The 20,043-nt window shown below is 47.8% G+C and overlaps 6 protein-coding genes across 6 annotated transcripts; 3 read left to right on the top strand and 3 right to left on the bottom strand.

Annotated features, from left to right (window-relative positions):
- Window positions 1-3,052: 3,052 nt before the first annotated feature.
- pldA (uncharacterized protein) lies at window positions 3,053-5,894 on the bottom strand (the record flags this gene model as incomplete). The annotated part of the gene is made up of 7 exons (XM_057241586.1): window positions 3,053-3,067; window positions 3,141-3,689; window positions 3,744-4,204; window positions 4,257-4,517; window positions 4,565-5,339; window positions 5,397-5,797; window positions 5,846-5,894. The coding sequence occupies 7 exons, from the start codon at window positions 5,892-5,894 to the stop codon at window positions 3,053-3,055; spliced, it is 2,511 nt and encodes an 836-aa protein (XP_057096945.1).
- Window positions 5,895-7,223: 1,329 nt separating this feature from the next.
- On the top strand, window positions 7,224-9,981 carry N7529_006058 (RFX family transcription factor; the record flags this gene model as incomplete). Its single annotated transcript, XM_057241585.1, has 4 exons — window positions 7,224-7,242; window positions 7,306-8,008; window positions 8,060-8,374; window positions 8,427-9,981. 4 exons carry the CDS (start codon window positions 7,224-7,226, stop codon window positions 9,979-9,981), a joined length of 2,592 nt encoding a protein of 863 aa, XP_057096944.1.
- Window positions 9,982-10,425: 444 nt separating this feature from the next.
- Window positions 10,426-11,817, bottom strand: N7529_006057 (uncharacterized protein; the record flags this gene model as incomplete). Its single annotated transcript, XM_057241584.1, has 1 exon — window positions 10,426-11,817. The coding sequence occupies one exon, from the start codon at window positions 11,815-11,817 to the stop codon at window positions 10,426-10,428; it is 1,392 nt and encodes a 463-aa protein (XP_057096943.1).
- A 1,215-nt stretch (window positions 11,818-13,032) lies between these two features.
- N7529_006056 (uncharacterized protein) lies at window positions 13,033-14,621 on the bottom strand (the record flags this gene model as incomplete). The annotated part of the gene is made up of 4 exons (XM_057241583.1): window positions 13,033-13,654; window positions 13,844-13,883; window positions 13,938-14,216; window positions 14,270-14,621. The coding sequence occupies 4 exons, from the start codon at window positions 14,619-14,621 to the stop codon at window positions 13,033-13,035; spliced, it is 1,293 nt and encodes a 430-aa protein (XP_057096942.1).
- Window positions 14,622-14,962: 341 nt separating this feature from the next.
- N7529_006055 (acyl-CoA carboxylase subunit beta) lies at window positions 14,963-16,890 on the top strand (the record flags this gene model as incomplete). Its single annotated transcript, XM_057241582.1, has 7 exons — window positions 14,963-15,146; window positions 15,196-15,390; window positions 15,440-15,510; window positions 15,555-15,865; window positions 15,920-16,170; window positions 16,224-16,317; window positions 16,374-16,890. 7 exons carry the CDS (start codon window positions 14,963-14,965, stop codon window positions 16,888-16,890), a joined length of 1,623 nt encoding a protein of 540 aa, XP_057096941.1.
- Window positions 16,891-17,454: 564 nt separating this feature from the next.
- Window positions 17,455-19,934, top strand: N7529_006054 (acetyl/propionyl/methylcrotonyl-CoA carboxylase subunit alpha; the record flags this gene model as incomplete). Its single annotated transcript, XM_057241581.1, has 2 exons — window positions 17,455-17,657; window positions 17,732-19,934. The coding sequence occupies 2 exons, from the start codon at window positions 17,455-17,457 to the stop codon at window positions 19,932-19,934; spliced, it is 2,406 nt and encodes an 801-aa protein (XP_057096940.1).
- Between the last annotated feature and the right edge of the window lie 109 nt (window positions 19,935-20,043).

Raw genomic sequence — 20,043 nt, 5'->3', positions numbered from 1 at the left:
ATTTTTCTTTCGTTCTGATGTGTGTACTTTTATTTCAATTAATATTTCCTTGATAGCAAATGACAAGTGCCATGTGGATCTTCGGTCCAAGCGTCCCGTTTGGATGTATCCAGTGAGTTTGATATTGGGACTTTCAGGGGAAATTCCTTAAATTAGAGCGCAGGGAAAATATTAAGAATCGAGGGACGGCAAATAATAGGACCCATTCCTCAAAATCATATTTGGAACTCATGTATGGATCGATGAGATAGACGCTAACATCAGTAATATGCACTCGATCGGAACCGGAATACTAGGATGCGAAGGCCCGAAGATCTGCGAGCATCGACTCAAAAGTACCTATAGCTATATACGGAGTACCGATGTAACTAATTGATTGTTGAGTGGTTACTATACTCCACAGTTCATGGAAACCTCCGATGCCTTACAATTTCTCGGCTCGCTTGGTTTAGACTGGTTTTTTTTGTTATTTCTTTTTTAGCTATTTCTTTTCTTTTTTTCCCTCATGAAAATCCTGATTAATTTTTTTTTTTTAAGAAAGAATTTCTTATTTGTATTTCCTGTAGTGATGTTGTATCCTATCATTAGTTAGTTGTTCTCCATGTACTTCTCACCCATGTAACCACCAACTGGTATAATGTATCTCAAATTTACACTAAATTAATATTTCGGGTCCCTTCCGGGGCCCTCTTTACCTTAACCATGGTAACTGTTAATACTGATTACCCCAATCATGTCCCGCCGATGACTTGGATCGAGATTCGATCCTGAAAATCTGTCTCGACTTAATCGTTCTCTCACCTTATTTGGAGATCTACGTAGCTTCATTTAATTGCCTAGAAACAAACGACGCTCAGAGTAGATTTTCATCTACATCTATTTCTCATTCGCAAATGCTTTTATTGGTTTTCTTTTAATATTTTATTTGTCCTTCTCAATGAAGCAGTTCAGCTAATATCTCCCTCCGGTTACCTGCGCCAGCACGGATTCATGCGTCGTTTCGGCCCTTGAGTTACGACTGGTTGGATCTGAGATTCTCTCGCCTTGATCGAGACTCTGTTGCTTGTCTGTCGAGATATATCGATCTATATAAGGAATGAGTCGTCCGTGATTCAAGGTCTCATCTTCATCACCATCTACTTCAATTGACTTCCGCACTGTTCTCTCGAACGATCCCTCACAGCTTGCCTCTCAATTGACTTTATCATTTTCACTTGCCACACCCTAACTCTCTTCTCTCCTTCCTTATATAAATCCAATCAGCTGCTTGGAACCCTTGTCCGAAGATCATCGCTTCCACTCCCTCGGGTCTTACCAACGTCGTTCAATTTGTACGTGAACAGAGTCTCGGGTTCGGCTAAAGATTATACTGACAACATCAGCTACACTTTTTGGGTCTACTTATCAAACAATGGCCAACCAGTGCTCCGGTCACGTCTTCGCCATTGTCCAGGCTACCAATGGCAATATTCTCACTTGGCGTTGTTCCGATTGTAACTCGGGACCATTTGTGGCGATCTGGCGCTGCAAGGCCTGTGGCCATTGTCGCTGCAATGCCTGCCACAATGCCAAAGGATAGAGTGGAGATCCCTTTTTCCAAAGTAAGTTTGTTTGATTCCAAATCCTCGATGTTCCCTTGCAAAGACTGACTTCCCGAAAGAGACACATGCATATTGTAAATCTGTGTTCCGGAATTCACAGGAAGGATCTGCCTCTCTGCATGAACCCGGTGCAAGGGTAGTGTCCACCCCATAGCCCCCACAGCCCCAACCCCTTGGGCTTGGGTTTCGATCTTCTTCGTGGCTTCGTTTTTGGCGATTGGTGTTTTTGCATGATGTGTTCCAAAAGTCCTAAAAGATTTTGATGCACTATAGCATCTGAAGGAGTTACATTTAGACTTGGGTTTCTTGTTTCGCTTTTAAACTTCTTTCTGTGCTTGAACTTCCAAGGAGCAATTTTTGTCTTATTATTTTCTCAATGCTGTGCTATCTTCGTATTCCTATGTTATACAACCTTGCCGATGAAACCTGTCATGCATCTATCTAAATCTAAGGTATCTCCTGTGGTAGCCTCTGTCGGCATCGTAACGAAGCCTATCATCTCGACACCATAACCAGCGACATTCAATGCGCTGCAGTGCAGATGTATGCCGATCCGGAATCTGGCGATACTCACCGAGAGGGACGCGGGCAAACGATTGTAGGTCGATCTCGCCCTTGCTTTGGTCATCCCAAGGCCCGAGATCTAGGGTCCAAATTGTTTTTCTTACTGCCGATACTCCCAAAAAGCAATTTCTAAGGTTTCGGTCAGAGATCCGGTATGCGAGTTGCGCATTCCTGGGCCCCTCAGAAGCAACTTAGCAAAAGCAACTTAGCAAAAGCAAAAACAAAAACAAAAAGTCTTATTTGAGAAGGAAATACTAGTTCCCGTCTTTTGCGAGAGGGTGTGGGGGTGTGGGCTATCTACTGAATAGTACTGTGGTAAATGGATTGCCGAGAGCGAAATGAACCTATCCTGAGTTCAGGACCATTCATGTTGACAGGAAACGTTATCCACTGTTGCGTTAATGCAACCTAAGTGGCAGCAGAAATGAGATGTATCGCCGGAAGGGCTGCGAAATATTCCGTGGCTAGTGCCGAGACACTAAGGTAACTCCAAGAACGGACTAGTACTCCGTACACTAAATGGACTAAATACACTAAACACACTAAATAACGCTAAACAACGCTAAACAAAGACTAAGGGAATCATGGGGATTTAGGAAAAAACCAATAAGAATTCCCAAAGACTTGGGTCAACTCTATTTCTCCACGCAAGGACTTTTTTTGCTGTTGTGTACCTGTGCGTTTAGGGCTTTGTCCGGACTATATTCTCTAGGTTCAAGATGGAACGGTGTGCATAACTTATCTACACCTCTTGACCTCTTCTTTTGTGAGGTGAGGTGACTCAAAATTCACATCCCTGTAAGAAATAAAATGACTACCTAAGATAATTCAAATTATATGTGCGATCCTGATTGAACCATGAGAATCTAATGTGCAAGCGTTCCCGCTTAGGTATAGATACTCTGTCACAAAAGGATTAGCCAAATGATCCACATGTAAATAAACCCTTGTAGGCAAACAAGGCAATTGACTCACCTCTGTAATCTGGTTCACAGCCAGCCCAGGTTCCGCCATCTCGGCATCCTTCAAGAAATCCAATGGTAACCAAACCAGATGTCCTTTGATGAGATCCAACTTCTCCCGAACATCCTTGGCAGGCATATATGGATCAAACAAATGGCCCTCCTTATGGTTTCCGCGTGGCCGGAAGTTGTCATAATCCTCGAACGTCTTGATATTGTCATCAGGGTCCGCCCGGAACAGCATTCGGTACGCCTCAGTATTTCCACTCGCCTGAGAGGTCCAGGTGTCCCAGACCTTATCACTAAGAGGATCAGCCACGAAGTCGTTCTCTGCACCCTCATCGATCTGATTCAGACACTCATCTACAGATCGGGAGTTGGGATGTGTCGGTGAATCGTATTCTTGGGCGGGGAGAAGGCCTAGATGTTCGCGCCACAGCTGCCGGCGCAGCGTCGCCGCAAATCGCGCTGCCTTGTATGATACACCATCCATCGTGCTGTCAATTAGGTCTTGGTCTTGCATAACGATTGCGAGTTCGCTGTCGTGCGAGCCGAGTTGGGACTAGATCGCCGTCAGCTGGCCAGACTCCTCACTTTCGTGGTTGGTGGTACTTACCCGATCGTTGATGTTGGCGCTGCCGCAGATGACCGTGCGGTCGTCCACGATGCACACCTTGCCGTGCACGTACAGTTCCTCCTGAACGAAATTGCCCTTCTCGGCTTCTGGTTCGCCTTCCCATTGTTCGTCTGACAATTTACCTCCATTCAGCATTGTGCAGTGCGATACTGTGTCTTTGCTATGGAACCCGTCTTCCTTCTTGCGCTGCTCGTATTTTTCTTCGAATCTCTCGAGCTTGCGGAGATTTTCTTCTTTTTGACTTGGCTCGTTTTCATAATCTTTCTCGTTGCTGTCGCCTTCTTTGCCAATACCTGGGTGCACACTTTCACTCATGATGGATTCGGCAATACCACGCTGGATGTCCTGGTATGTCACGTCGGCTTCCTTCTCGAGTTCCTCGAGCGCGGGCGTCTTGTTGATGCGGTCGTAAGCCCGTAGTGCAAATACGAAAATGTGCTCTGGGCGTACTTGTTAGACATACGCTGACATTCCAGCTAGAGAACAACTTACTTCGGGGGTCAACGCCCTCTTTCTCAATCTGTCCGTAGATTGAGTGCTCTCCACGGCAGATGGATTTGTACTGGTAGTCCATGATCGCCCGAGTACCCGTCGCAGCATCGTCGCGCAGATCACCAGCGAATCCAGGAATGGCAGGGATAACAATGATGACCCGGAACTTGCGGCCCTCTTTACCTGCGCGCACGCAAGCATCGACGATGGCCCGGCCGATCTGATTGTAAACCGGGTGCTGCTGGTCGCCGGTGGCAGTGACTGCGAATGTTAGCGAAGGGTGCTTCTCGGGATAGAGGCTGACATACTGAAGAATTGGTTCTCAATGTACACAAAGTGCTCCGCGTTGCGGATCGTCTCGCAGTATGCGTTCTGGATACTGTGCTCGTTCAGAATTCCACTGCTCCAGTCGTCACTGCTGCGCACGATCTGAGCACGCACAGTGCCTACATTACCGCGAGCCTTGGTTCCCAGCGGAGTCAGCGGGTGCTGGATGTAATCACCACACGGGTACTTAGGACGCTGCACGGCAATGATGTCTTCATCCTCGCCCGTGCGGCCCTCCATCAAAAGCCAGTCGACATCATGACTGCGCTTGTATTTGTCGCGCTTGATGAAGTTCCAGCGCAGGACGAAGTGCTCGGCAATGTCGTACACACAGTCGCCCTGCAACCCCATGGCAACATCATGCCAGGGCATGCGGCCGTAGTCGGCTTTACTGACTTCGTTGCTCTGCCAGTCTTGGACACTCTGGAAATCCATGATTCTGTTGTTGTTGAAATCCTGGCCTGGGAAAATATCATCCCGCAGTCCTGCGGGGTGGACATCGGCCAGGGGGTGCTGGTTTGCATCCCACCGTCCGAAGCAAAGATCGATACCACCGATGAAGGCTACGTTGTAGTCGATCACGATGAACTTCTCGTGATGCGCCCAGTAGAGAGTCATGTCGGCTGCGTTTTCAAATACATTGTGGTCAGGATGGCGCATCACTCGGATGTTGCCATGACCAGGGGTTCCTTCAGGGCAGAGATTTCGCAGCGCATGTTTAGTGTGTGCGGAATTGCAAGTCAGGGCTTGATTAACCTGTTCAACATATTAATACAATTGTTCGGATAGCAAGTCTGAAGGAAATTGACGAACCTCTTTGTAAACAATTACATAAATTTTCACGCCTGCTTCAGCGCGACGCTTCAAGACATGGTCCAATCGCCATTCTTGGTGCTCCACCGGAGGGCGGCGCAAGAAGAGCTCTGGGGAGAGCCACCAGTCGGCAATGTAGATAGTCTCAGTGGCCTTCTCTAGGGCTTCAGAAACCGCCCACATGTAATCTTTCGCATCCACATACCATTTGACGCGATTGCCATCGTGGACGGGCGCAAAAGACTTGAAGCGATGTGACTCTGAGAGCTCAGTGCGCTTGCGATCCGTGGCCTGCTCATGCTCCTCGTCATGGCGATGGTTTGGATTAATGATGTTAAAGAACTTGCCGACCTTGTGCTTCAAATGCGTGGCTTCGGCTTTCACATCGTGGATATGGGTATCTTGACTTGGTTAGTTGGTGGGAAAGTGGGGTGATTGTGGGATCCCACCTTTTAAAGACCCCTCCAAATTGCTAATCTTGTCCTTGAATTTCTGCATAATTGGGTCTCTGAAGTGGAAAGGTTGGAGAGAGGGGGAAAAGGAAGAGGGGGAGGTCTGGAGATAATTTAGGTGACATCACAGCCCTACTGCCTTAACGGATCTCACCGTAAGGCTGGTGGTTTGGGATTGGCTCTCTGTTACAACGCCAAGGGGGATGTGAGATGCTGGTCTACAGTAACCAACCAAATGTCGCAATACCAAATTGTTCTAATTTTGTTCCTGTTCTCAGCCGCGTGGAGCCCCTCTATTTCCGTGGTTTCAATGTCGGACCACTCGGTTAACTCTTGGCAGTCAACATGTTGAATGCTGGGTTTGATTGCTTGGTGGTTGTGATTCAGAGCATACCTAGGAAGATGTATGATATAAATATTATTACGGGAGTCAAACCTTAGGAGTCAAAAGTAAGAAATCAAAGTGGAGAGTAAAGCAGGTAGATATATATCTATGGATGTGCATTCCTGGTGGAGATATATTGTCAACAAAACCAATCCCATACGTTGATACAAACGAAAACAAAAAGCTAACCAATCAAAGAAAATGTATGTAGATACGGACGATCAGATCTAGATAATTGCCACCACATCAATCTGGATCAATTGAAACTGATAAAAATATGAAACATGGAAGTTGATATCAAAACATCTATGATGTAATAGTTTAAGATTTGGGGTTCCTTGGTTGGAACTTTTTCTCCGCGCCGCTGACGCGCTTATTTTGACGAGACTCAACATTGCTTAGGATGCAGTATTGATATGCATTTAGATACTATTGAATGTGATATGACTTATATAGACCCTCCTTACCCTAATTATTGATGTGCACTGCAATTCAAGCTGGAGTCACGTGACAGGATGAAGATCATCTTGACGATGTTTGGGAACAATCATACTATAGAACATAGTGTGTAAATGTTGCATACCAACTTAGATAGAAGAATCACTCCGTGCATGGCTAAACTGATGACAGTGCATATGTAAATATAGTAGTCATTCCTACTGTCATCTTTGTTGACGCCCTTGTTATTGCGGAATGCTTACGAAATACACGTGACCTGGGAAAAACAACGTTGTCAGAGGAACGGCCCTTTTCTGTTTATTCTCTTCGACTCACACAACGCGGCTAGCCTCACAAAGCCCAAGCTGGCTCGCGATACCTCTTGTGCTTTTTTTTTTTGGACGTTTTTGGATTTCATGTTGTGTTTGTCGTTAGTTCTTGCCTAATTTTTGGAAAGCGAATGGTCCTGTGAGCGCCGTGGAACACCATCGCGCAGGGTCATCTCCCTGGTTACGGGCTCCTCCACTTTTACTAACTCAAACAGCAACCAACATGATGCCGGCCGAACTTGGTAAGCTAAGCTAAAAATCTGCTGCGGGTCATTTTGCTCGTTCCATGCTAACATATCCTCAAGCCCGAGCTCACTCTCAGGGCAGTGTTGTGTCCCAGACAACGCAGATTGCTCCACACAGCCGGCCAGGTACCGCAGATCCCATTCGAGCACGCTCTGAAGCCGTCTCCAGAGCTAGCCGCCGTCCTCGTTCCAGAGGATCAACTGCAAGCATCCATTCGAGTACGACCCAGCAAACCCAAGACCAACATCTCGACGGATTTCCTCAATTTATGCCCTCGCAGGCTGGCGGTGGTCAACATCTGTTCAACAATCCCGAGGACATGCTCATGCGATTCGGACACCAGCTATCAAATCACGCGAGTGCCGCTGGACTAGACCAGTCAATGCAGGACGCCCACGCTATAATGACACGTGGGGAGGACTTTCAAAACCATTCCATGCATGGTCATGCACTCTCCCACCATTCGATGCCACCTGATATACCGAGCGGCTTGCCAAATGTTGCCGGCTCGTACCAACATATGTATGACAGTGGTGTCGAGAATCACTTGCCCGAGCACCTCGTCGAGGAACCGGAGACTTCGGAACCCGGTGGGAAGAAGAAAAGGGGTGCCAGTTCGACTGTAGCCAATGACAACGAATTACGAAAACTACTTCGTCAATACGAAGGATGGAATCTCAAGCAAATGGCCGCTGAGGTTATGAAGCATGAAGGTGGTGGTGGAAAGGCGGAAAAAGTGAAGCAGGTGTTCGCCATGATATGGTAAGTTAAAAGGTACCCCATGTCATCTGTCCTGGATTAACAATTTTGCAGGTTGAGAGAAAACTGCCGCAAGAGCAGTGGTTCAGTGCGTCGTGACCGTGTTTACTGCTGCTATGCAGAGAACTGTGGCACAGAACGCGTTTCGGTGCTGAACCCTGCGTCGTTTGGAAAGTTGGTTCGAATTATCTTCCCCAATGTTCAGACTCGGCGACTTGGAGTCCGCGGCGAGTCCAAGTACCACTATGTGGATTTGTCTGTCATTGAGGAAAAACAACAGAAAATTGCTCCCATGCCCCAAGCCGCCCGCGGTTCCATTGGCCCTGCTTCCATGCCCTCAAGGCCTGCTAGTGCGATGCGTTCACGAAGGTATGATTGAACCATTGAGAAAACTTCAATGTTTCCACTGACCATTCAATAGTGCTAGCGTTCAACAACCCACCGCCGATACTGCCGTGTTCCCATCTCCTACCACTTCCTTTGCCCCCCGATTCCCCAACAACCCTATGCCAGCAGACTGCAATTGCCAGGGCCACGGCTCATCTGGACCGGATGAAACCATCACACGCGAGAACGTGGCCCAGCAGGCTGGGAAGATGATCCACCAGATGCTTCAATTCCCGCTAGATGAGAATACCGTTGTTGATAACGATGCTTTGCAACTGCCTGACATTCGGACCTATTTACCTGCCGGCAGTGACTTTAAAGTTGCCGCCGCACTTGCTGCGCTCTATCGATCCCACTGCATTTCGGTCATTGATAGTTTCCGATACTGCAAAGAACGTAACCTTATGAAATATTTCTCGGCTTTCCACGGCACATTGACTGTTCCCGTCCAAAAATTGTTGACACATCCCAATCTTGCCCCATGGATCAAGGAGTGTGATTGGATGATGTATCAGAAGATGATTGCATTCGTGGCACCTCTGACCACTCAAGTTGTGCCCAAGCCAGTTTTGGATGCGTTCATGTCCATCTCACAACGCCTTTGCGGTCACATCACCGAAACATTCCGGACTCAACCTATACATGTTTCCCTAGCTCGTTTAATTCCTGCACACATTTTCTGCAACCTACTGAAGCATATGCTTGATGTGAACCAGGCCGCCAATGCCGCAGCTGCTTGGCTCTGCCATCCCGACAACCGAAACCAGATGTGGATTGATTTCAAGACTCTAGTCAATCCCCAGGATATGATGACCAAGGCCAATATTCCCACGTGTGCCGAGCCAGCGACGGAACAGATGTTGAAGCACGATATCCGCGCTCTCCTTACCCCATTGACTGACGCCGACCCTTCTACCGCCTTGCCTTTCTACACCCGCGCTGACGACCCCGAGTCAGCTGCGGCCCACCGTTTCCCAGTGGAAAGTGCGCCTGGAGACGAGTATAACTTCCCCGACAAATGGGTTCACTTCATTCTCAACATCCCTGCTACCTTTGCCAATCACCGGACACAATGTGTCATCGAAAAGGTTGACGCACTTTGGGATAGTGTTTTGCACCGACTCACCCTGGGCGGAGCTCAAAGCTTTAGTGCATGGTGGATGACCAAGGTCTTCTTCCATGAAATGATGGTTTGGCAGGCCGAGAAGGGAGGCTTCATGCGCAACACTCCTGGATCATTGCAAAGTGCCACCTTTGGTCCCGAGTCACTAGGCAACTTTCAACTGAAACAAGATTGTGCTGTTGAGCCATCCCCGTTTGAAGTTTCTAATGTTTCTCAAAAATCTAATGCTACTCCTCCTGTGCCCCAGTCCACCCACCAGGCACAACCTGCCAACCATCATCCGGACTTCAAGCATCCTCCCAATGAAAAGCGTTTGTCTCTACAAGACCAAGGCTTCCAAGGCCACAATAATGACGACAGCGCTATTGATCTCGAGGATGATACCATGCTGCTGGCAGTCGGAAAATACGGAGACATGATGGTTTCTGACCCTGCGGATGCCGAGGGCGACGTGGTGGTCATCTAATTGTCAAATTTTGATTGTTATTCATGAGTTGGAGTTGGATATCCCTTGTTTCTGGAGGCTTCCCTTTTTGTTGTGGATGGCGTTCCCACGATTCTCCTTTGTTTGTTTTATTTCCTTCCCTTTGTTCACACGAAGCAACGAGACACGAGCACGGGGCTCATTCAAGTCTCCCTGCGACGACCCCGGCACGCCGGGTGCTTTTTTGATCATCAGTGCAGCATTTAATCGGCGTGACGGAATCCAGCACTCCCCCTTTTCCTGTTGGTCTACTTTCGGGTCCTGACTGAGCCCCTCTGTACATATGCGGCTACACGCCCCGCCCTTTGGATGCTATTTTGATCATTGGCGGCGCTTTATTTAATGTCCGTCTGTCATTGTCCTCAAGATTCTTGTTGATTAGATGTTTCTATTACCAAGTAGCACAAACAATCTTCAGGTTCTCTTTTACAGCTTCGTCGTCCGTTTCTGAACATAGATATCCCAATCCACCTTCCTCTTCGCTTGGAACTCTTTCACACCGTATGCTCCATCTGCATCAGACCCCATCATCTCTCTAAACAAACCCTTAATTCCAGAAGCTTGCACATCCCCTCCCCCGTGCGCCCAAGCAAGTTGAACCAACTCTTTCGACATACGTGAAGCATTAGGTGAAGCAACTTTAAGCCGTATCAACAACTCATCAAGTCTAACCCGCAGATCATCTTGATCTTCCGCAATCTCGGAAACAGCGCCTAACCCCTTCAGCTCCGCCGCCGTCACCGAGCGAGCAGAAAGCATCATCTCCCGTGAAAACGCGATCCCCAGTTCCCGAATCACATACTTCGATATCGTCGCCGCACAAAGCCCCAGCTTCACCTCGCTCAATGTGACATTTGCTCCTCGCGTGAAAATCCGCATATCGCATGAGAAAGCCAGTCCAGCTCCTCCCCCAAACGCGGGCCCATTCACCGCTGCAATGGTCACTTTGGGACATTGATCAATCGCCTCGAAGAGGGCCGTCAGAGCACCGAACTGGGCTTCGCTGCTTGATCCTCCTTCTCCAACGGCTGTGCTCCCTTTGCTGAGATCCATGCCCGTGCAGAAGAATTTGCCGTTGGCTGTTATGATAATTCGGGAGGTTAGGGGGTCGGAACTGGCGGTTGAGATTACTTGCGTCAGGTCGGATATCATGGTTGTTGTCAGGGTGTTTCCGTTGTGAGGTCTGTTCAGGACGACTTTCAGGTTCGCGCCTGATCGGTATATTTGAAGACCTTCTGTTTCGGTGAAAAGGTTCCATTTGAGGCTGGATGTATTCTTGCTTGGTGTTGTCTTCGGCTGGGATTTGATTGATAATGCCGTTCCAGCTCGACTTGAGTTGTTCTTTGAGAGCTGTTTTGAGATCCAGACCCCTGTCTCCACTAATCTTGGGAGATCGACGCCTGTTGAAATTCCTGCGTTGTGGAACATGTAGACCAGGTCTTCGGAGGCGACGTTTCCTTTTGCTCCGGGCGCGAAAGGACATCCGCCCAGACCTGCTACACTGCTGTCGAATACTCGGATCCCATTGTTGAATGCCTCCCAGACGTTTGCTACGGCTTGTCCGTAGGTATCGTGGAAGTGACCTGCGAGCTTCTCTGGCGGGACGCCATTGCTGGCGAGGTACTTGATGAGCTCGCGCACGTTTGAGGGGGAACCAATACCCAATGTGTCTCCAAGGCTGATTTCGTAGCAGCCGGCCTCGAGCAGAGAATTTACACAGCGGAGAACTGCCGGCGATGGAGTTGGTCCGTCGTACGGATCCGCGAAGATGCACGAAACATAGCTACCAATGTTAGTTGTGATCAACTGAGGCGACATAAGACCAGGTTGCTCACCCCCTGACAGCAATTTGAGAATGTATAGCCAGTGAAGCTACTTGGGTTGCCCGCTCAATCCCCTGCGCAACTGTGCAGTTGATATTGGCTTTACTGAATCCCTCCGTGGCACTGATAAACACAGAAACCTCTCGAACGCCATGTTGTATGGCAATTTCAAGCCCCTTAACGTTGGGAACCAACACAGGAAGTCGAAGTTGTGAGTTACTCAAGAGGGGCTTGATGTCTGCGTTACGAAGCACTTCACGACAATCTGCCAGTTGCGGGATCGCTTTTGGCGAAACCACTGACGTCAGTTCAATTGTTTGAAGACCGGTTTTCCGAAGCCGCTGTATCAATTCCAACTTGATTGAGGTCGGTATTGTGTCTCGGATGTTTTGTAGGCCATCTCGTGGACCTACTTCCACAATCCGAACTGCTGGGCTCATGGTCTCGAGTTTGATGCCAAATCGATAGTTGTTGGGCTTTGAAATCCAGCATAGCAGAATGGAATTAGTGTCGTATTTCTCCAAATTTCCTACCCCGTTCTGGCCCGGTCCGCTCCAAAAAGCCCTAAACGCGGGGAGAGATGTCCGGGTCTCGGACCGAGCTCGGAGGGAACTACGCAGATCGCAAATTTCGGAAGGAGCAACACCACATTTGAGGCCAAACAAGGAACTAAGAGTGAAAGGGAAAGACTGGTAAGATGAAATGCGATAAAACGGTTGTCCAAGGTTGGCATGCCATCGTAGCGACAATGTCCATGAATAGACCGATCACCAGATTTTAAGATCTTTTTATAGCTTTATAGAGAGCTTCGTAATCAGATAATATAACCTTGCAATGAAATGAATTGATATTTACTGCACTAAAGCTTTGCTCTGACAGCGCCCACCAACCGATTGCCAATGTCGCGCATCATGTGTTTCTGATGCTTACCACTGCCAGTCTTGGGGAAGTCTTCACCCACACCTCTATCTCCAAGCCAAAATATATATTTGGGGGATTTGTGCTGGCCCAGCTTTTCTCCAACAAACTGACGAACGTCTTGAGTACTGGGCTTTTGAGACTGTCCCGATACCTTCAAAAAACAACCTACAACCTCACCATATCTTTCGTCTTTGATGCCGACTACACTGGCCTCGGAAATCGATGAATGCGACATCAGTCGCTCTTCAATCTCTCGTGGGAAGATATTTTCGCCACCTAGTAGTACATATCATTCAGCATGGTCATTGAAATTTGTATTGGATAATTTGAACATACCTCGAATGATGAGATCCTTGATCCGACCAGTGATATGAGCATACCCGTCGGCATCAATCATGGCTTCATCTCCTGTGTGCATCCACAAAACGCCATTCTCGTCTCTTCGCATCACCTCTTTGGTCTTCTCTTCGTTCCTCCAGTAGCCCTTTTGCAACACGAATCCGCTGGTGCACAACTCTCCCCGCTGTCCTCGCGACAAGATATTGCCCTTTTCATCAATGACTTTTGCAGCCGTGTGTGGAATGACCCGGCCAACTGTTGTTGTACCTTTTTCGTCGCTGTCATTCAGCGAAGTAATAAAACTGACTGGACTGGTTTCCGTCATTCCGTATGCAATAAGCATTTTCTCGACGCCCATAGTCTCTCGCAGCTGATTCATGAGATTTTGCGATACTGTTGAGCCTGAAGCTAGACCGGTTCTTAGTCGCCGGGGTCTCTGGCCTGTTCTTGCCATGACCTCTAACTCGGCAACATACATGGTTGGGACACCGAGAAGAACTGTGACATCTTCATCGATAATGGCGTTAACAACCTTTGCAACGTCAAAATAATCAGATGGAAAGACGATTGCACTTCCGTAGAAAAATGATGAAAGAAAGCCCAAGACAAGCCCAAAGCAATGGAACATAGATGGCGGGCAACAGATCACATCCTCTGGAGTAAGTTGCATCGCTCCACCGACATATTGAGCATTGTTTATGAGGTTCCTACATATATGCTCATTAGTTGAATATTGGGAATATTGCTTCCAATTGACTTACGTATGTGTGAGCATTGCAGCTTTGGGAGAGCCCGTCGTTCCTTCAAAATAAGTCAGTATTAGCAATAAGATATGAAGTCTTGTACGTCTCTTACCAGAAGTAAATTGTAAGTTAACTACATCCTCGCGAGTGACCTTTCGTTCTGCACGCTCGAGTGTTGCATTGTTCATGAACACAGAAAGTCCATTCGAAGTAAACGTGTTATAAGGCTGGACTTCTACGCCCGGATTGTGAAATCCCCCAAGTCCTAGCGAAAAAACCCGACGCAGCTCAGGTAGCGCTGGGTTTGGGTATTGTGTTCCTCGAAGGGTTTCGATATGACCAGTCAGGTCTCGAGAGCCTATCTTTGTAGCATGGAATATAAGCTTGCAGGCTATCACTGTATCAGCCATTGACATTAAAAGTCGACGTTTGCAGCAGACTTACAACTTCTCCGAACAGCATTTTCAAGCTCTGCAGGTGTGTATGTGTTGTTCAAGACAACGACAGGACATCCGATTCGAGCACCGCCAAGAAAGACCTCGATGTATTGATAGCAGTTTCCTGCCAGGATACCGACACAGTCACCATGGTGCAGTCCCATCTCCAGCATTGCCTTGGCTAGAATTCTGCTCCGGTCTGCCAATTGGCGGTAGGACAGCCGAACAGACTGCCAGGGGAAAATAACGGAAGCACGATCCCCAAATTGAACTGCCTGGTCGTCGATAAGAGCGCCCATAGTCTTGAGACATAGTTCGGGCTCTTTTGGGCCGTATACAAGTGCGAGATTGGGATTCATTTTAGATATCACTAACGTCAAAAAAGGGGATGTAGTTGTCGAGGATTAGGAACAAGGGCTTGGTTATAGCATGTCAAACACAGGCTCCAATCATGAAGAACTGATTTGATTATATGATTCATATGATATTTGATTGTCTATTCCCCCACACTATCGCACCCTCTCTAGTGATCTGGTCCGCGCCGTTCCCGGGCTCGGACCGGGAAGGCTCCACTCAGCTCGACCCTAGAAACTCGGCCCCAAAGCCTTTTTGATGCGAGGATATTGATTTTCTGCTACAAATCTATTCATGCTCTGCAAAATACCCTGCAAACAAAATAAAATTCGAAAACCTTTTCATCATGGCCACCGAGTCTTCGTTTCCTGTGGCAAGCACAAAGATCGATCTACGGGGCCAGCAGTTTCAAGCAAACAAAGAGAGTTGGGCGCCTGTCATTGAAAGGTTCGAAGAGGCTTTAAAGCAAGTTTCTGCTGAAGGAAACGATGTTTCACTCCGAAGACACCAAAATCGTGGTCAGCTGCTACGTAAGTTCGTGAGCCGTCTCATCAAGAAACGCAGTTGACGTGAAGTTAGCAAGGGATCGCGTCGCACTTTTGCTAGACCAAGACTCACCGTTCCTTGAACTTGGAGCATTCACCGGTTTTGAAAATGACGAGTCTACCCCATGTGGCAATTTGATTGCCGGGATAGGAAATGTTTGCGGACGCATATGCCTTCTTATGTCTCATATTCCGACTCAAAGTGGAGGAGCTTGGAATGAGATGACCGGTATGAACAAATAATTCAAAACTGTTCAAGATATGCTGATCAGAGGAAGTGTTAAAAGTCAACCGCATGATGGAGATTGCATTCGAGAACGATCTTCCACTAGTCTCCTTAGTCCAATCGGTAAGTACCACACCACTTTCACCAGATAAGTCTGACCCAAAAAGGCCGGTGTATTCTTGCCACAACAATTTCGAGTATTCCACAAAGGTGGTCAGCTGTTCCGCGATCTTGCACTCCGAACCCGATATGGAAAGCCATCATGTGCTATTGTTTTCGGATCCTCAACGGCTGGAGGAGCATACCATCCAGCATTGTCAGACTACACGATCTTTGTCGAAAATCAGGCACAGGCTTTCCTCGGAGGGCCCCCGCTCGTGAAGATGGCTACTGGTGAGGTTATTGGGGCAGAAGAGCTTGGCGGTGCTAAAGTCCACGCAATGACCACTGGTCTCGCGGACCAAATTGCATCTGATGAGTAGGATCGATCTGATATTGTTTGGATTGCTAAATACTAATCCTGAGCGTATAGATTTGATGCAATTCATAAAGCACGAGAGTGGGTAGCTTCGCTTCATGCACGTGTGCCCTCAGTCCCTGGATTAATTGAGCCACTGGCACCGAGATATCCCATCGAGGATGTGCTATCAATTGTGAATCCGGACATTCGGAAGCCCTTCGACATGAACGAGGTTTTATTGCGTATCGTGGACGACTCCCGTCTTTCAGTCTTCAAACCCAAGTACGGCCCGAATATGATTACGGCTTCGGCTCATATCATGGGTAAGATTAAATTCTTCAAATTCATGAGTCATGCACTGAATTATGACTTCCAGGCTTCCCTGTTGGTATCGTTGCAAATCAGCTATCTGTCATCAATCCAAACGAGGCGGCGAAAGCCACGCAGTTCATTCGCATGTGCAATCAACAGTAAGTCTTGCATAGGAATATCGAAAATTCCAATTTCCAGTTACTGAAAAGAATAGAAATACCCCTATCATTTTCCTTCACAATGTCACCGGCTTCATGGTCGGTGCCAAAGCCGAACATGCTGGAATCATCAAAATGGGCGCACAGCTCGTTAGCGCTGTTAGCTGCTCGAACGTTCCCCACATTTCTATCATTTTGGGTGCTTCATATGGAGCTGGCAATTATGCCATGTGTGGCCGAGCCTACAGCCCCAGATTTCTGTTCTCATGGCCCACTGGCCGTTGCAGCGTGATGGGCCCGGATCAACTGGCTGGCGTCATGGAGAACGTGCAAATAGCCAGCGCCAAATCTAAAGGGCAGACTCTGTCACCAACAAAATTAAAGAAGCAGGTGTCTAGTTTCAGGGAAAGAGTTCAGAAAGATGCAGATTGCTATTCTACTAGCTCGATGTTGATTGACGACGGAATCATCGATCCAAGAGACACGCGTGATGTGTTGGGAATGTGCTTGGAGGTGGTATCGCAGCCAGGGGTGAATGGAACGGAGACACATAATTTGCTAGCAAGAATCTGAGTTTAAATAGTATATGGAAATTTTACCGTGGTTTTACGTATTACATCGATCTTGGCTGGGAGGGTTGATGCCCCTAGGTGCTCATAGCTGATTCGCATAAGACTATAAGATGAAGGAGATATCAAGGGAGGACGAGAAATTTAGAAAGAAAACAGAGCATATCTGACGACCTCTATTTCTAAGGGTCCTAAATTTAGAAAAGATCTGCTCAAGTTGGACAGGCATCCTTGGATGGGGGCGAATCATTTTGCCATCGCTTCTGAGGAATGATTAGATTGATTACTCTTGGATAATCAACCTAGACGTACCAAAAAGAGCAGAAAGACCCGGAGGTTGGCCACGTTGGGGCAATTTGCGCGGCGCCCGGGTGAATTCGAGCTCTCGATAGAGGGCTGATCGGTCCGGTTCCCCACAAATACAGTCTAAACAGGCCCCGGATACCGGACCGAGGCACAAATTATACTTGATATTCTTTAGTGATGAAGTCGCTAGTTGCTATAGAATTATCTGTCATTTTTTGTTGGGAAGCAGTTTCTCCAGATCTCGTGGCCTCAGGACAACACTATGCCTCTCACATCTATTGAGCCAAAGGGCACCGATGCTTCAGTTCTTCGCAAACCATTATTCGTCGCAGAACCACCATTAGGAAAAGATGGTAGACCCATGATACAAAAGGTTCTCATCGCAAACCGTGGCGAAATCGCCTGTCGTATTATTCAAACCTGTCGCAAATTGAACATTGCGTCTGTAGCAGTTTATGTCGACGAGTGAGTAATCCACACTGTCTTGAACTCATGCACCAAAAATATATATCATCAAAAAGATGCTGATAGTTTCAAAGAGATGCCTCCTCTCGTCATGTTCAGGACGCAGATGAAGCCATAAACATTGGCAGCATTGACGGCAGTACCCGCAATCCATTTCTCGACATCGATTTACTAGTCCAAACAGCCATTTCAAGATGCGCTCAAGCTATCCATCCGGGATATGGCTACTTGAGCGAAAATGCAGATTTTGCCCAACGCGTCCATGACGCAGGTCTGATCTTCATCGGCCCCAGCCCCAGCGCCATGTCAACCCTCGGCGACAAACGGTCCTCAAAAGACTACTTGCGCGCTCATGCACCCGATGTTCCGCTGATTCCTGGATTCTCGGGGTCCAGCCAAGATGCCGAAGCTCTGAGTAAAGTGGCTGTTGAGATCGGATTTCCTGTCATGCTCAAGGCCTCGGCTGGCGGTGGTGGAAAGGGTATGCGGATTGTGCGCGAGGCGGGGCAGCTTAAGGATGAATTGGAAAGAGCCCAGTCTGAGGCTCGTCGGTCGTTTGGTTCGGACGACTGCATCTTGGAGAAGTTCATTGAGAGCAGCAAGCATGTTGAGATTCAGATTATGGGTGATTCGCATGGTCATGTGGTTTCCTTTTTGGATCGGGATTGCTCTGTGCAACGAAGGCATCAGAAGGTCATCGAAGAAACACCTTGTGCTTTCCTCACGGAGGAGACGCGGCAAAAGATGAGTGCAACTGCTGTCCGAGTGGCAGAGCTCATTGGATATGAGAATGCTGGCACCGTTGAGTTTGTTGTAGATATCAAGACGGACCGATTCTACTTCTTGGAAGTAAACGCCAGACTTCAAGTTGAGCACCCAATCACTGAAGAAGTTACTGGAATTGATCTTGTTGCTCTGCAATTGTTCGTTGCGGCGGGTGGTAGCCTGAAAAGTCTTCCATCGCTGGACAAAGTCACTCAGTATGGACACGCAATTGAGTGCCGACTGTGCGCCGAAAACCCTGAGAAAGACTTCTTCCCCGAGCATGGCAAAGTCCACCTCTGGCTGCCCGCAAGTGGTCCATTAGCCCAAAGTAGGGATATTCGATATGAAGCAGCCATTCAAACCGGATCGTTGGTGTCTATCTACTTTGACTCAATGATCGCCAAACTTGTTGTTTGGGCTCCAACAAGAGCACTGGCAATTGAGAAAATGGTCAAAGTTCTTGCACAGACAGCTTGTGTTGGTGTGAAGACAAATCAGCTTTTTATGCAATACTGTTTATTAAATTCGGGATTTCGTGATCCTGCCTACACCACTGCATTCATTCCGTCGCACTTGAATGAGCTTCTTCAGCCGCCTTCAGTCCATGGACTACCTGAATTTGAGAAATTCGTATCAATTCTCCCAAGTTTGGTAATCCGACGGCTTCCAGACTATGCTACTGCCTTGTCACGCTCTAAACCCCTCCGGAATATCCGCATGCAATTCCGAAACCAAAGGTTTGATCCAGTCAATATTCATTGCGACATTGTGACAACGACCAGCTGGCCCAACAAAGTTGGCCAAGAGGCAGATCCAGGATCAGGACAACAAATGATGTGCATCTGGAAACCAAGCTCAACAGGAGTATCATCCGGTACCGAGGAAGTATACCTCTTCCTAGTCCCCGATGGTAAATCCCCAAAAGACGAAGAAGTCTCAGCGGCAGCAGAGATATCCGCCCAATATAATGAAATAAGCCAAGCACTGCGAACAGGAACAGCGACATCTTCCCCTGCACACCAAGTTCGAATTATTTCATGGCGCCCCGCAGAAGGCAATCCCGCTCTTCCCGATTCCTGGCTTGCCTCCACCATTGAACTCTCAGTGAATGGATCAAAGTTCACCGCTCAAGTCGCTATCCCTTCAACACGGGCTCATACATTAGCGGGGCAGGTCGATCGTGGCCAAAATATTTACTGTCACCTTCCTGCTATCGGCACTCATGTTGAGTTCAAGCGTGACACGCTGCTCTCTTTTGCAGAAAGCAATCGGTCGACTGCGAAAGCGAATAAAGGATCTGAGCAGAAGACTGTTGCGGCTCCCATGCCTTGTAAAGTTCTTTCAGTTTTGAGGAAGAATGGGGATGAAGTCAAGTCTGGTGATTCGGTGATGGTCATTGAGAGTATGAAGATGGAAGTCAATATATCTGTTGCGGCTTCAGGGAAGTTTCAAACAGAATGGAGTGTTGGAGATGCTGTGGAGGAAGGGAAGATTCTTTGTTCAATTGTTTAGTATTTCATCAATGTATACTTGTCAAATCCGGCTTCAACAAATGAGAAAAATTGTACATACATGTTGTTTGAAAGGTTGAAAAATGCCCTTTATACAAAGGTATCATGGG

The sequence above is a fragment of the Penicillium soppii genome (genome assembly GCF_028829465.1).
Source record: "Penicillium soppii strain IBT 18220 chromosome Unknown utg000005l, whole genome shotgun sequence".
Lineage (NCBI taxonomy): Eukaryota > Fungi > Ascomycota > Eurotiomycetes > Eurotiales > Aspergillaceae > Penicillium > Penicillium soppii.
Note: the sequence above shows the minus strand (reverse complement) of the source record. Positions and strands in the feature narration are given on the sequence as shown.